Source organism: Xiphias gladius, chromosome 22 (genome assembly GCF_016859285.1).
Source record: "Xiphias gladius isolate SHS-SW01 ecotype Sanya breed wild chromosome 22, ASM1685928v1, whole genome shotgun sequence".
Classification (NCBI taxonomy): Eukaryota; Metazoa; Chordata; class Actinopteri; order Istiophoriformes; family Xiphiidae; genus Xiphias; species Xiphias gladius.
In genome coordinates, this window is record NC_053421.1 from 17,635,739 (window position 1) to 17,650,629 (window position 14,891).

General features: G+C 40.3%; 1 protein-coding gene across 2 annotated transcripts in view; it reads left to right on the forward strand.

Annotated features, from left to right (window-relative positions):
- Positions 1-14,891, forward strand: part of kcnn3 (potassium intermediate/small conductance calcium-activated channel, subfamily N, member 3) — a 42,501-nt gene that overhangs the window by 14,420 nt on the left and 13,190 nt on the right. For both annotated transcript variants that reach the window (XM_040116711.1, XM_040116712.1), the window contains exons 4-6: positions 9,876-10,172; positions 11,254-11,375; positions 12,774-12,915. In XM_040116711.1, coding sequence (XP_039972645.1) covers positions 9,876-10,172; positions 11,254-11,375; positions 12,774-12,915 — 561 coding nt within the window. The remainder of the gene's footprint in view (positions 1-9,875; positions 10,173-11,253; positions 11,376-12,773; positions 12,916-14,891) is intronic.

A 14,891-nucleotide genomic window follows, 5' to 3' on the forward strand; every position in this document is an offset into this window, starting at 1 on the left:
TCTGGGCACCTGGTGAATGTAAGTGTAATATTCATCTCCTCTTAGTTCTGTTTTGCTCTTTGCCAACTCCTGAGGGAAATATCTGGCACTTTAGCTGCTAAATGCTCCACTATGCTCACCAGCTTGTTGCTAACTGTGTCTGACTGCTGTTTGGTGCTGGGCAGGTAGGGTACAGTCAGTTTTTAGAGCTCTTATTGCTATTAACAGCTGCCTGCTGTTGAAAACAATGCTGATGGGGTGAGAGTGAACCAAAACAGTAAAGTTAATGAAATATTGATTAGATGAGGCTGAAGTTGGGACGTGTTTAGCCTAGCTTAGCAAGAAGATGGAAAGCAATGGTAAACAGCTAGCCTGGCTCTGTCCAAATCCAAAATTACGCCAACTAAAGAGGCTAAAGGTAACTAATAAACTATTTTTTTTTTTAACCCTGTACATAACAGAAATGTAAAAATAACAATTTTTGGTGCTGTCAGTCTTACATGTAGTTCTGTGCGTGAATGCAAAACTGCTATTGTATGTAGGCCAAACCTAAACCATACGTTTCATTACATGCATGTAAATTTTATGACTTTGTACCTGCCTGCTGATGCCAGCCCTATTTGCTTCCATACATGAACAGCATAAGAAGTGCCAGTTTGTCTCTGGTTTCTAATGTTGGTTGGTTCAAACACACAGACAAACACACATCATGAGAAGTAATGTCGTGCGAAATGAAAGGCATTGTTCAATAAAGATCTCACTCCCAGATTATGACACACTCTGCTGGAGCATTTTGTGCGGCATATAACTGGATATTACACGAATGTACACACACAACACATACATACACATGTCTAGGCCTATACGTTTGCACAGAAGGTTGGAGAGGCAGAGTCGCTGCAGACCAGAACAATGTTATCGTGGATAGGTGGCATTTATACCACCTTTCTCTCTCCCTTTTTCACTCTCTCCTCTCATGTCTTGTAACTCACAGTACTTTTTGTTTACAACCATCAGCATGCTTCCCTTTTTCTGTCTTTTTTCTTTCTTCCTTCTCATTCATTACCAGATTAGATCTGTCTCCACTGTCCTCCACTGGGGCTCGATTCAATTTTGTTGTTGAGTTTCACGTCCTTTCTTCCTGATTCCTCTCCTCCGTTGTTACTCAGCATTCAACTTCTCACCTATTCAACCTTCTCCTGTTGTACTTAAACTCTCAACTGCTTCTAAAAACCTTCACACTCCCCCCCAACTGTCTTTTCTAATTTGTCAGGGGACAGTCCTACCCCTTTGTACTCAGCGTGAAACAAGGAAAAACAATCAATTTAGTGCAATTCATTGGTAATCATCACAGATTACAAATATCTCGCTTATTCACTGCCATCAAATAAAAGATTTCTTAATAAGTGTTCTTAATAACTACGTACAGTAATTAGATAATTATTCTCTGTAAGTGGGAACATGTTTTAACCAACAAGAACATGAAGTAAAACTACGTGTGTTTCAAAGCTTTTTGCACTCATGTCATTCCAGCGTTACAGTGAAGAGTGACAGGGTAAAGACACAGGGAGCTGACATGAGAAATTTGATTTGAAGTGAGAACATTGCAGTTTTGTGTTGTGCTTAGTCAGCCGAGCCACATTGACACTCCTGGGTTTGTTTCTTTCCTTTTTTATCCAGCAAACTGGGAAGTTAAAATCCTGGCTAAAAAATAAAATACATGCAAACTTTAATGAAAATGTTGTTGTTGTAACTTTGATTTTCATTAGTTTACTATAGGTGTAGATTAAATCAGTGGAGCACAAATTAAACCATTGCTAAATTCTTTAAATCCTATTACACTGAGATATTTCTGTTAATATATACAAATGTTTCATTTTAATCGCTCATGTTCCAACATTTTTCTGGATGGCTTCTGATTCTTGACTAATTTTGTCACGTTGCTCATGTTCTCAGTTGCAAATATGCCTTTTCACAGAAGACATGTCACAGTACAAAAAGCACAGTTGTAAATAATAAAACGAATGATGGCTGCATCAGTTTCAGGGTCCTGGTGTTGTTCATGCTGTCTCTATGTCACATGACCATGTCGTACTTGGACACCTGAATAGAACAGAGCCATTGTTGATGTTATTTGTAACACCTGTGCTTTTCCTGCCATCACAAAACGGCTTCTGTGAGAAAGGTCTATTAATTTTAAGAATTCACCTTAAACATAAACAAAATGCAACAAGGGTTATAACTTGAACAAAAATATATTATCCCTGACATAACATTTAATTATCATTAATTGTTTGTGTATTAGTTTTAAAATAGATTTTAAGATTTTACTGTTTTCTTTTGTGGTGTGGATGCTCTTCAGACCCTTCCTGGAGCATGAACAGTATTACAGCCAGTAGGTCGAAGGGAGATTACTATTAACCATAAAAAAAAATTTCATGGGAGATTTCATGGATTTGAATAAAAATGTAAAAAGTCCTGTCAATACTTGATTGTTTACAGTTATTCATAAGTAATGATGTTATTAGTACATTGAACCGAAGCCAAATTAGGTTTGGTTCCATAAATCCAACCATAAAAATGTATGTATGTATGTATATATATGTGTGTGTGTGTGTGTGTGTGTATGTGTGTGTGTGTGTGTGTGTGTGTGTGTGTGTGTGTGTGTGTGTTCTCTATTGTTTTAATTGATACAGTAAAGATATTAAATTACAAGCTTTATAATACTTATATTGTAGGAAAAAAGCTAAAAGTCAAACAGAGACATTTTCCAAAGAACGTTAGTGTAGTTCTGGGCATTGCTCTTCTCTTCCTTTTCCTCTGTGGGAGAAATAAGGCCTCTCTTTGTCCTGATATTGTCTTAAACCTTGGCAAAAATGTACAATCCTCAAGTGCTTGTTCAGGTGGTTATTGGTGTGTCATGTCTGGTATTTCCAGCTCTGCTGTGCAATTTGCACAAAAGACTGGACTGCAAGTGGCCATCAGACCCAGCTGGCTCTGGCTGGGTGAAAAAGTTATGACATTTTTTTCTGAAAGCAGTCTGGAATAAATCATTTCAGCTCTTAAAAGAACCGTTTTTTCCTACACATCTACAAATTTACTCCCACACAGGTCAGGTGTATGCAGCATAGAATCTTAAGACATTTGTATCATCATTTTTGAAGTATTTTAAGATTTCTTTAGAAAACAGTGAGTTGCACAGATTTAACTTAGCTCATAATATCCTTAAAGGGGAATTCCAACGATTTTACTCATTGAAATCTATTTACAAATGTTTGGGAGTACTACTGCATATGTGAAGAAAGCTGTATAAAGTCTCTTGTAGCCCTGAAGGGAGTCTGATAAATTGCCTCAAGTGATGTCACTTGAGTCAGCGTCAATTGGTACTAAAGTACTAAAGTTTGAAAATGAAAAAAATCTGGGGATCCCGAGCTAGAAAGAAGTGCGTATATCAGACCTCTGTAGCGCGCTCCTCATCTCGGCTTGACCCTAGTACCTGAAGGCTACATTAGCCACTACTAGCATAAAATACGTGAATCTCCAACTAAACTCTGTTGGTGGTGAAGTTGCGCTGTGAGTAATGAAGGCACAAGGTTTTGAAGAATGAGTGGGGGAAAAAAATTGAAATATTTCTGGTTCTGATTTTTGACCTTTCCACTGTACATCGTGATTCCAACAATGTTATATTAATGCAATGTTAAATGGGTGGAGTACTCTTTTAAATAAATAAGGATTTTAGCCTTACAGACACGCTCACGTTGCCTCAAAGGCTCAAATTTCCTCCCTTTTCACAGTTGATATTTGGAAACGTGACGCAGTTCAGCAGCAAGATAGGAAAAAAATTTAGGGATTTGGGGGCGTCATATCAAATCCAGGAATACAACAAAATCAAGATGAGTATCCTCAAGTGCATTTCAAGGCTTCAAGGAGTATTTAAAGTATGTTTTCTGTTGCACAAACCTTGATGAAAAAAAGGGGACAGTGTACTGTATATAAATGTGCTAATAGGGGTGTTTCGAGACAGACGAACCCCTTTAAACAGACAAGGTGCATTTTCTTGGCCATTATTTCTTTCTTCTTTATTTTTTCCCTCATGTCTGAATGATCATATTTACTTTGCAAAATATTGTGAATATGCACTTTTGGCAATTTGTCATCCCCTTCTCCTATTTTCTTTGATTTTTGCAGAACATTTTAATAACCACATTATATAAACACCACCGAGAAGAGCCACTGTTATTACAATTAAGACTGGATTTACTTGAATAGTGTTACCATGGTAACAATACCATATTCTTGCGAGACTGTCAAATCATTTATTATTACACATACCTTAGGAATCCATTTGAGACATTTCGTGCATTAATCATACTTAGGCAAAAAAAATTAACATCATTTTATGCCTGTTTCCTGGGTCTGCAGGCACTGGCTCCGTCATTGAGCTGAGCACTGACTAAGATTGAAATAGACTGAAAACACAAAGTGATCAGGTTTTGACCTGCAACATCAAGATAATTCAGTATTGTCCGATTTGGAAACACGATTTCATCACCGACCTTGACAGTGTGTTTCTTTCTTAAATCACTGTTATTGTTACTATTGATTTAATCTCCTTTTTAGTTTACTTCCATCTAAGATTTCTCTACAACTTTTTGGTAACCATGTTTAGACAAATTCATAACCGATAAATACTATTATGGTACATATATTTTTAGAATTTTGAAAAGAAATTGTTATCATGACCAAACTCATTTGACACTTTGAGAGTGCTTTGATTGACTGCCCGATCTATGCAAACCGCACGCCATTAGTCTGAGTTAACACTGCACCCAATTGACTTAGATTGGGCAGGAATAATGGAGACTGAGGACTGAAATATCGTTGTTGTAGCCAATGATGAATCAAAAGAAATACTCCAAAGACAGTTGTTATTATGAATCACAGTTTTCAAGTGGCCTTTGGCTAATCAGAAGGATAAATGATTCACAGAGCCAAAACCAAGCTAAATGCTTGCTTAAAAAACTCTTTCAGAAGTGAATAGAATATCCATGAATATTTCAGAAGCTTTGCACCTTATTTTTCATTTGTTTCATGTAGCATCCAGGGACAGTATGCATGTTCATGTATTTGAAGTTCTGGTGTGTCGCATGACTCATTAATCTGCCAGCTCACCAGTGGCCTCTTCTTCCCTAACACATACACAAACGCAGAAACTTTTACGTACCTGGCAACAAGAAATAAAGTACTCTAAAGCAAAAGGATTCGTTTTAGCTTATAAACTTGCAGACTTGAAAGGCAAAAATTGAATTGTTGTTGAAATTGATCAAATAGAAACTCTAAGAGAGTGTGTGAGAAAGGGATGTTTCTCCATTCCATTAGTACACTTGAAGCATTAGTGAAGTTTATTATTTAGTTACTTTTGGAGGATTTTAGAAGCAGTCCATTGATCGAGGAAGCACCAGCTTGACACTCACAGGCACTCAAACCCTGGCAAGATGGCATTAGGGAAATAAACTGAGCAGTAGTCTTCCACAAAGGGTTGTCTTCTCTTCTATGGATGGTCATTTCATGATATCATGTTCTGCAAATTCTGCATAATGGACAGCCGCCCTGGGAACTAATATGGAAGAGGAAAAAATGAGAGTGACGTAAACATTCATACTGTTTAGACTTTAGACATGAAAGAACCGCTTTACCCACTTATTTCCAAGAAATGTTAATATAACAGATGCTATTTGTGTCTTGCCAGCCTCTGGCCATTTTTAGTAACATAGATTGTCTTTTATATTTGCACTGAAGGAAGGAAATTCCTGGTCTCAAGACACCACTGGTGGAATCCTCTGTTTACTCTCTCACAGTTGCTGTTTTTAGACGTTCTAGTGTCAAACTAGGCAGCATCGCTCATGCACACACCGCAACCGTGAACCTTTCCTCATCTCTCGCACTTTCCAACACACCCCTTTCACTTCCATAACACTTTGTCCCCTTCCTTTCCTGTCTCGGCTGTGTAGAAACAGCCATCAGGGTGATCCCTCAGAGCTGCAGTTACAGTCAAGGAAAGCGTGTTATTCTCTCTGCATATTCACGTACCGTATATTTTGGTGTGTGAATCTGTGCTTGTCTGTGTGCGTGTTTGGCTTGCCCCAGTTATTTTCTGCCAATTCCAAGGATTTCCATTCTGTAGGACCCAGACATTTCCCATAGGTGTGACTCTATGTGTAAAAGTGTGCGTGCATGCTTTTCAGTGTTGACGCTGTCACCGTCTCCTTCAATAATTAGGGCTGTTTATTCTCTGTCCCTCCCATGGGACATGCCGACTTGAGGCCGATTTGGCTGCATCTACCTCTTTCTTAGAGTCTGTGCTGCATTTTACAAAGCCATCTGGATGTGTGTGCATGTGTGTACATGCATGTGTGCAAAGTGGTCCTTCATGTCTCGCTCGCTCGCTTGGCAGACTCTGGCCAGTACTGCGCCTGGTTCCCTGATGGGAGGCATCTGCAATCAGGGACTTAACACGATTACAAAGCTCCAACGGCTGTGGTGGCTGGAAGGGGTTGAGGCATGGTTGGATGAATGGGTGGCTGGGGGGGGGGTGAAGGGGTCACAAACTCCTCCAGCAGGTTGCAGTGAGAGCAGAGTGGGGGATGCTTCAGGTGGAGAGTGTCTCAGACCTCACACCTTCACCTTAGGAGAGACCTCAGCCTATCTTTAGCGTTGTCATCTTCAAACATTTTTCCTTTTATTCCCTGTTTGTCTCCCTTGTCTCCCACTGGAATGCTCTTTGTTTTTTTCTCTCTGACTTTTCCCTCCCTCTGTCCTGCCGGCTCTCTGTTTCTTTCTCTGCCCTCTGCTCTGTGATGCCACATTTCGTTAAAATTAATAAAATAACAGAAGACATTTTTTCCATGATCTTGTTTATTTTTCCCGATGGGCTTGTTCTTCATGTCCGAATTTATTTAGCTTTGCCGTTCCCTAACCTTCCTCCCTGTTTCCTCATATAGAGTTGACAGGGTTTGTCTCTCATACACATAGACACACACACACACACACACACACACACACACACACACACACACACACATACATATACACAGACAATTCCTATCTACTTTTCCTCTTCCCAACACCCCCCCCACACACACACACACGCACACAAACACACACACACACACACACACACACACACACACACACACACCACCAAACCCACAACCATCCACCCCCACCCCACCTCCCCCCTCATTCCCTCTGTCCTGGTCATGTAGGGGCAGTGGCACTCACTCATTCCCATTGACAGATTACTTTCCTAATGGAATTTAATTATTTATCACTTCCTCATGGCGATTTAGCCAGGAAAAGACCGACGCGAGGGAGGACAGGACATGAAGGGAAGGCGGAGAGAGGAGGAAGGGAGAGGCGCTCATTTCCTCCAGTGGCAAGAAACTGGATCACCTCTGTTTTGATTTGGAGAGATGTCATTCAGAGAGAGACAGAAGGGGACAGAGGGGTGTTAGAAGGAGGAAAAACAGAGAGGTAGACAGAGGAAGAAAGACAGAGACAGAGGTGATGGAGCAGCACTGTCTCATACACACACACAAACACACATGCGCTGAAAAAAAAAAAATGAATGATTTGCAGACAAAAAGCAATGTTCTGAAAGTGTGAGTGAATATACATGAAGTTTGGTTCCCTGCTCTCTGGCTCAAACAAGGACACACGTGCACACACACACACACACACACACACACACACACACACACACACACACACACACACACACACACTTGTTTTTTCCAGTTAGGAGGACATTGCATTGAGTCACATTCATCCCCTGGAGACTTAGCCTAGTCTCAACCATAACTATACAAGCCTAACTCCATCCTAACCCTAATTTAAACAGAAAAATGAGTATAAGTCCTGAATTTCAATGGTTTACCTTATGGGAACCAGCTTTTTGTCCTCAAATGGGAGGTGAGTCCCCATAATGTCATTTTTGTCCCCAAAATGTGGGCACATATACACACACATAAGCCTTTGCAAGTTTCTGCAGAGAACATGCCTGTGAGACAACCTGTCTTTCTTCTCTGTACATCTTCGCTCGCTGTCACACACACCTCGCCATCTTTTTCCCTGTATCTCCTTTTTTCTTTCTTCTTGCCTTGTCTATGGCTTTCTCCTGTTTTGACTCTCTCTCTCTCTCTCTCTCTCTCTCTCTCTCTCTCTCTCTCTCTCTCGCTGGGGATCCTAATTAAGCTTGGCTGCTCTTTGATGTTGTCGCCTTGGCAACAGTCACCATGATGAGGCTGGGTCTGTACACTCTCTCTCAAACTCACTCAGGCATACACAAATACACACAAGTACAGTACACACACATACACACTCACTGAAATCATTAAAGAATACAGCCAGCGTTTGACCCTTGGTTCAAATGATAGCTTGTGTGACTCAGCCATGTGCGTGGGCTACATGTGTGTGTGTACATATGTTGGTTGCATGGGTGCACACATGTTACAGCAGAACACGGAAAACACATACATCTACATCCTGCTGAGCTAAATATAGATAATGATGAAACATGGAGTGTGTGTATCCATAGGTGGCTGAGGAAGTGGCAGAGTATCAATCCACCTTCATCATGATGGTAACCGTTATGACACTGAGCAGCAGGCTGTCATGCCCGCCCTTTCTGACATTTGACCTGTTATTGTATTTGTTTTGTTTTCCTTAATAAATGTTTATGTGGGCTAAAAGCCTTTGAGATGAATCATGTGGTAAAGAGCAATTGTTAGCATTGGCTGTAACTCGAGGTAGTACAGCATCTGGCAAACTTGGCTGATTTACAGCACGGGGGTTCCTTTTTCTCTCACTGTGCCCTTTATATGTTCTCTGTTTTGAGCTGGTCTCTCTCTCTTTAACCTTTTCTGTCCAAAAATCTCCTATCAAGGCATTTTTGTTCATGATTGAGTCCTTCTTTTTTTTTTAAAAATGAAAAAAATACATGCCATTGCAACATGATTGCAACAAGATTCCAGCCTGTTTCCAATGCAAATCAACTGCGCAATCATTTAATTTTTCTTGATTTTTGTGAAGCATTATGTTTTGTTTACTGACATAAATTTCTAGAAAACAAGTTCTCTGTGCTAGAAACACTTTTTTTGCAGCAAACTCCTTTCCCTGATTTTCCCCTGTTTATCCTATTTTCCTCATTTCCTATCTTTATCTCTTCATTTCCTCTGCACTTCATCCATCTTTTTCCACCGCCTTCTCTCTCTCTGTCATCAACTCCACCCACCCACCACCTCCCCACACCCCCAGTTCCTGTCAGGACAGTCTGGAGGAGGGCCACCACTGTAATGAAACCTGCTCTTACCACTTCCTTGTAACAACGGCTTTGGGCAACAATATCAAGAATAACCACAGCAATTACGAACACAAAACGTCAACATACAGTGAGGCAAAACTGCAATTAAAGTAACACTGTTAGGCATGTGCTCATGAGACTGGCAGAAATGACAGTGTAGTGGTCTTTTTTTAGAAAAATATTGTGATGGTGATCATTAGGAACCTGTTTTCCTTATGAGCAGCAGCTTCAGATGACTAGGCATCTTTGGCTTTATTTTATTTAGACAAGAGTTGTAGGTCAAATGAAAATAAGCCAAAGCACTGTATGGCGACTGAAAGGATTACTGGTTAGATGGATGGTGTTTTACATCTCAGGAAAGAGACATTTACTCTATATTGCTTCTGGCTCCTATATTCATCAGATCACTCAGCTGTAGTAATGAGTGGAATGTACCAGCAGAGGATCCTGATGAAAAGTTTGCCAAGCTCTGCATTAAAACAAGTGTAACTCCTCTCCCTCCTTAACTCTCCTCGTGTACATCCTGCCCCTGCAGCTTTTTGTCATCGACAACGGAGCGGACGACTGGCGCATCGCCATGACGATGGAGAGGGTTCTGCTGATCGCGCTGGAGCTGCTGGTGTCTGCGGTGCATCCAGTGCCTGGGGACTTTAAGTTTCAGTGGCGGGCGCGGCTGGCCTTCTCGTATGCGCCGTCCCAGGCCGAGGCTGACCTGGACATGGTGCTGAGCGTGCCCATGTTCCTGCGCCTCTACCTCATCGCTAGAGTCATGCTTCTGCACAGTAAACTCTTCACCGATGCCTCCTCCAGGAGTATAGGTGCCCTAAATAAGGTCAGAGGGGTTTTGTACTTGCAGGTGTGTGTCTGTATGCATTCTAGATTGTGGTTGTCAAAGGTTTAGCTGGAAAGAGGTGAGGGAGTTGTAAAGGTATTAAGGTCAAGAGCTCTCTCCTATGAATTAAGTCTGTGTCCGTGTCCCTTTCATCCCTTGCCTCTATCTCTCTAACCATCTCAAGTCCTTTCTTCCACTCCGTCCTTCTAGTCACCCTGTTTCTTTTCATATACCAGTTTAGATCCCCTTCCTCTCCTTTTGTTATCACTGTGCATAGAGACTTAGATGCAAGCTATGGTGGATCTTTCATAATATAATATGAGATGGGAGCATGAAACGGGGACAAGATATTGCATACGGCTCAAATGGGGCATGAAAACAAAGGACTAGAATGAGATTGCAATATGAGTGCAGAGAAATGTGTACGAGCCATGCAATAAATGATTGGTGCCAGGTTTGTGATGACTTTAAACAATAAACATTACTGTAAAATCAGGAAGTGGAGATATAGCACAGTGTTGGAAATATGCAAACTACAAGGCGGAAGATAGGACGACTGCAGGAGAAATGTAGTAGATTTCAAATGAGTAATTTAGCAGTTTGCAAGTGTTAGCTTCGATGGCACTATTCTGACCCTCACACTACAGTGACAGAATGAGGAGGTGAAACTGCCAATGAAGTGCAGCTCTAACACAACAACTAATTTATCAGCTGCTTAACCCTTCTAGGGCTGAACCATTGCTCTCAGATGATCCATTTACCTGAACTTGATGGTCTGCTTCTTATTGACAAATGGGCCACAGTAAAAAAAAAAAACTCCACTGAAAATAGACCAATTATTCAAAGACACTGTATAGCTTAATCCCAAGTCAGAAGGCGAGCCCCAATCTCGACTCCAGTTACAGTGCGGTCGCTTTCAAAAGCTACTCAGAAGACTAATTAGTAAAACATCAAGTCTGTGTGGGAAACAGTATACAGAATGAGGATTCACAGCTATGCAATACCAACCCTTGAGAAAATGTGTATTACAATGACATTTTTCAGCTCTGCTATACTGAGTGTGTGTGTACATGTATTTCAGGTGCATTTTAACACACGGTTTGTAATGAAAACCCTCATGACTATCTGCCCCGGGACGGTGCTGCTGGTCTTCAGCATCTCTCTGTGGATCATTGCTGCCTGGACCGTACGAGTGTGTGAGAGGTCAGTAGAGAAGCTGGTCCATTTGGGTGTGTGTGTGTGTGTGTGTGTGTGTGTGTGTGTGTGTGTGTGTGTGTGTGTGTGTGTGTGTGTGTGTGTGTGTGTGTGTGTGTGTGTGTGTGCATAAGACAGAGTGTTAGACTGTGATTGGATGAGGAATTCAACTGAGCAATTAAATTTGATTGGAAGGAAATATAATCTGGGACATGTGTGCAACATAATCCATCTTTAGACTTAAATTAATGAGGCTTTCTCACCAGTTGTACACTTAATTTGATCTGATCTGGTTTGATGGAGATGTTACATAGTTTGTCTATTTTTTCTGACAATAAAATGAAGAATAATATCAATATAATTGCATCCTGAGAGAAACCTTTGTTAACACTTTATTTACCTCCTCACCCCACATCCTTCAGCATTTCTAAGCAGTATACAAGCACATATAAGACACTATAATGTAGTACCAGATATACCAGATGTAAGGATATTACTATATTACAATTTGTCAACAACTATACATTCTACATTCTTCTACAACTCATTTGTAAATGGTGAATAAAAACATAATATAATTTAGCTGTAATCACAGTACAGTAGATGATGGGGGATTGGGTCATAAAAATGGGCGTATCCACAAAGCCACAGTTTGTGTTATGAAAGTTATCTGCATACACAGGCAGAGAAATACATGCTGTTGCAAACTGTGAATCAAATTGTCCAGTTGCATTTAAAGGCTAATAATCAGATTTCATGAGTTATGAATCTTTATTGATGTACCATCAGGTGGAAAGTAAAACATGCTCATCCCTTTTGATGTCTTTAAAATGCTTTGGGAGATAATCAAGGAAATATTGGAAAATGTCAGTTGGTTAATAAGCTTGGTTGAATGCATCAGTGCCTGGCTGCTGGGAAGCCGTTGTTTGGTCCACATCCAACTTTAATTGGCATTTCCCCTCCTCTCCAAACCAAATTAACGGAGGAGAAAAAAAACCACATAAAAATCAATTAAACTGCTTCAAAAAATGGAAAAATTTGAGACTTTGGAGAGCGTGCCCCCTCAAGCAAGAGAAAAGAGAGCTCAAAGCAAATATATCTACAGTATCGCTATCATCCAAGGCTAAAATTTGCGTTTTTCTGTTGAATAGTTTTTTCAGAGAACAACTTTATTTCAAATCTGCACCAGTTTGGTTCCTATGGCAACAGTGTTGTGCGTAGGGCAGAAATGATGGAAGCAAAAGCTGCAGTTATGTGTTATCTTCTGTGTCAGGCAAAATTGCAGGACACATGTTTGACGTTTGACACCCACATTTGCACATTTGTTATGTTTTTTTAAAATTATTATTCATATCTTTTACTATTGACTTACTTTATCCTCCTAACATGGATGGTGTTTGCTTTTAGGTACCATGATGCCCAGGACGTGACCAGTAACTTCTTGGGAGCCATGTGGCTTATCTCCATCACCTTCTTGTCCATTGGCTATGGAGACATGGTTCCTCACACCTACTGTGGCAAAGGAGTCTGTCTGCTCACAGGAATCATGGTCAGTATATTTCCTCCCTCCCTGTCTTCTCTTTCTATTGCTCTCCCACTCTCCCTCCCCTGGGCGCTGTCCTCGCCTTGTTCAAAGGTCAGTGGATTAGAGAGCATGCTGTCATTTGCAAGAGAAATTCTGCCATTTGTGTAATTTGGGCAGTCCTCCCTGAATTAGCCTGCATCTGTGCTTCTGTGTGTTTTGGGTTTGTAGGCATGCAAACAAGAGCACATTAGTGGTTTTGTGAGTGTGTGCATGTGTGCGTGTGTGTGTGTGTGTGTGTGTGTGTGTGTGTGTGTGTGTGTGTGTGTGTGTGTGTGTGTGTGTGTGTGTGTGTGTGTGTGTGTGTGTGGTTGTGTGTGTGTGTGTGTTATTCCTTTATCTGTCCTCATTGCATAATGAAGGTCCTACCTTTCAGTGTGCCATGTCCTCCCACTCTCTTTCTCTCTTTCTCTCTCTGTCTTTCATATTCTTTCTGTACCACTATCTACCTCTCTCTCATTCTGTCTCTCAGTCTATTTATCCCTCTATCTCTCTTTTCCTCTCTGTCCGTCTATCCTTCCCTGAGGCCATGTGTTTATTTCTATCTACCCTCCATCTGTTCGTATCAGTGTTTAAGCTGCCGACTGGTCCTCTGTTTGCCTCACTTCACAGGTGTTCTTCCCTCATCAAACTATTTCTTTTTCCGTGTTTTTCTCGCTTTTTGTCTTTGTCTCATTTTCTGTCAGTGTTTGGTCAATTTGTCTTTCTTTGTCTTCAACTTTTTCTTAATTTCTAGCAGTCAGTCGTTTAAAGGAATAGCCACATGTCTGACAAACTGGTTAACTCATTTAGGGATGTGAATCTAAAGGCGATTCATCTTTTTCCATGCCATCACGTTAATACTGTTCTGAGTGATTGGAGGCAATTAGTCTCTCTACAAGTGCAAGATAATTTGATTTTTTTTTAATAGCTTTACAGCTAAATGTCAAGTAATCTTAAATTCAATGTGGTAATAAGTATGGGGGCTTTTTTTATAAGGTAATGAAAGAAAAATAGGACTCAAAAATAACATGTTACCTGGGAATACCATTCTCATAGGACACAGTGTGCCACATGTGTTGGGGATGGTGCTGTTTTTTAACAAATTACACAATAATATTACTTTTCTAAATTACAGACTTTTGCAATGTATTTAGTACTACATTATCAATCTGTCTGTTAAAATGACATTCATTCAAAAGAAGAGGTAGCCTGGATATTAAATTAAAATGTCATTTTTCATTAAACAAAAAATGCCAGGAATGCAATTTTTTATGTTTTTAAAAACTAATGGAGTCATTGCTCATCAGCTTTGACTCATAGATGTAATTCCAGTAGCTGAGATTTTTAAATTGAATGAAAAGTAAAGGCATTGTGTTCGTACAAAAGAAGAACGGCAGTTACCATTCTAAAAAGCACCTCCAAACAGTCCTCAGATCAGTCAAGTTATATGTTAAGATGTGATAATGTGACCACTGGCTGAGTGATGATGGAATCAACCTGCAGAGCATCATAATTGTTCTAGTTTCATCAAGAAAATAAGATTATAGGCTGCTAAAATAGCATTTTATTATCACTACCATCACTGCAGCAATCTTCTATATTCAATTTACACACTTACATGTCTAGTACTTTTGCACTTGAGTTGAGTGTGTTTTGACGAAGTATGCCTAAAGTCAAGCAGCAACCCCCATGGCTGAATGTTGAAGCCAGTGGGATGCAGTTTAATGACTGCTGGATGATTTTTCAAGAAAAATCAAGAGAAGGAATCAGGGAGCCCTCAACGTGCCCCTCAAAATCAAAACTCCATTCATTTTTTTCCTTTTAGTTCCTCTGATGTTTATACTTGTTGTGTTTTGAAAATAACATTTCTCCCCAAAACTCCCAAAAACCTGCATGTGTATACTCGCATCTTCTCTGTGTAGGTCCAACCTCTCTGCATTTAGTAGCTCGACCACTTTCTC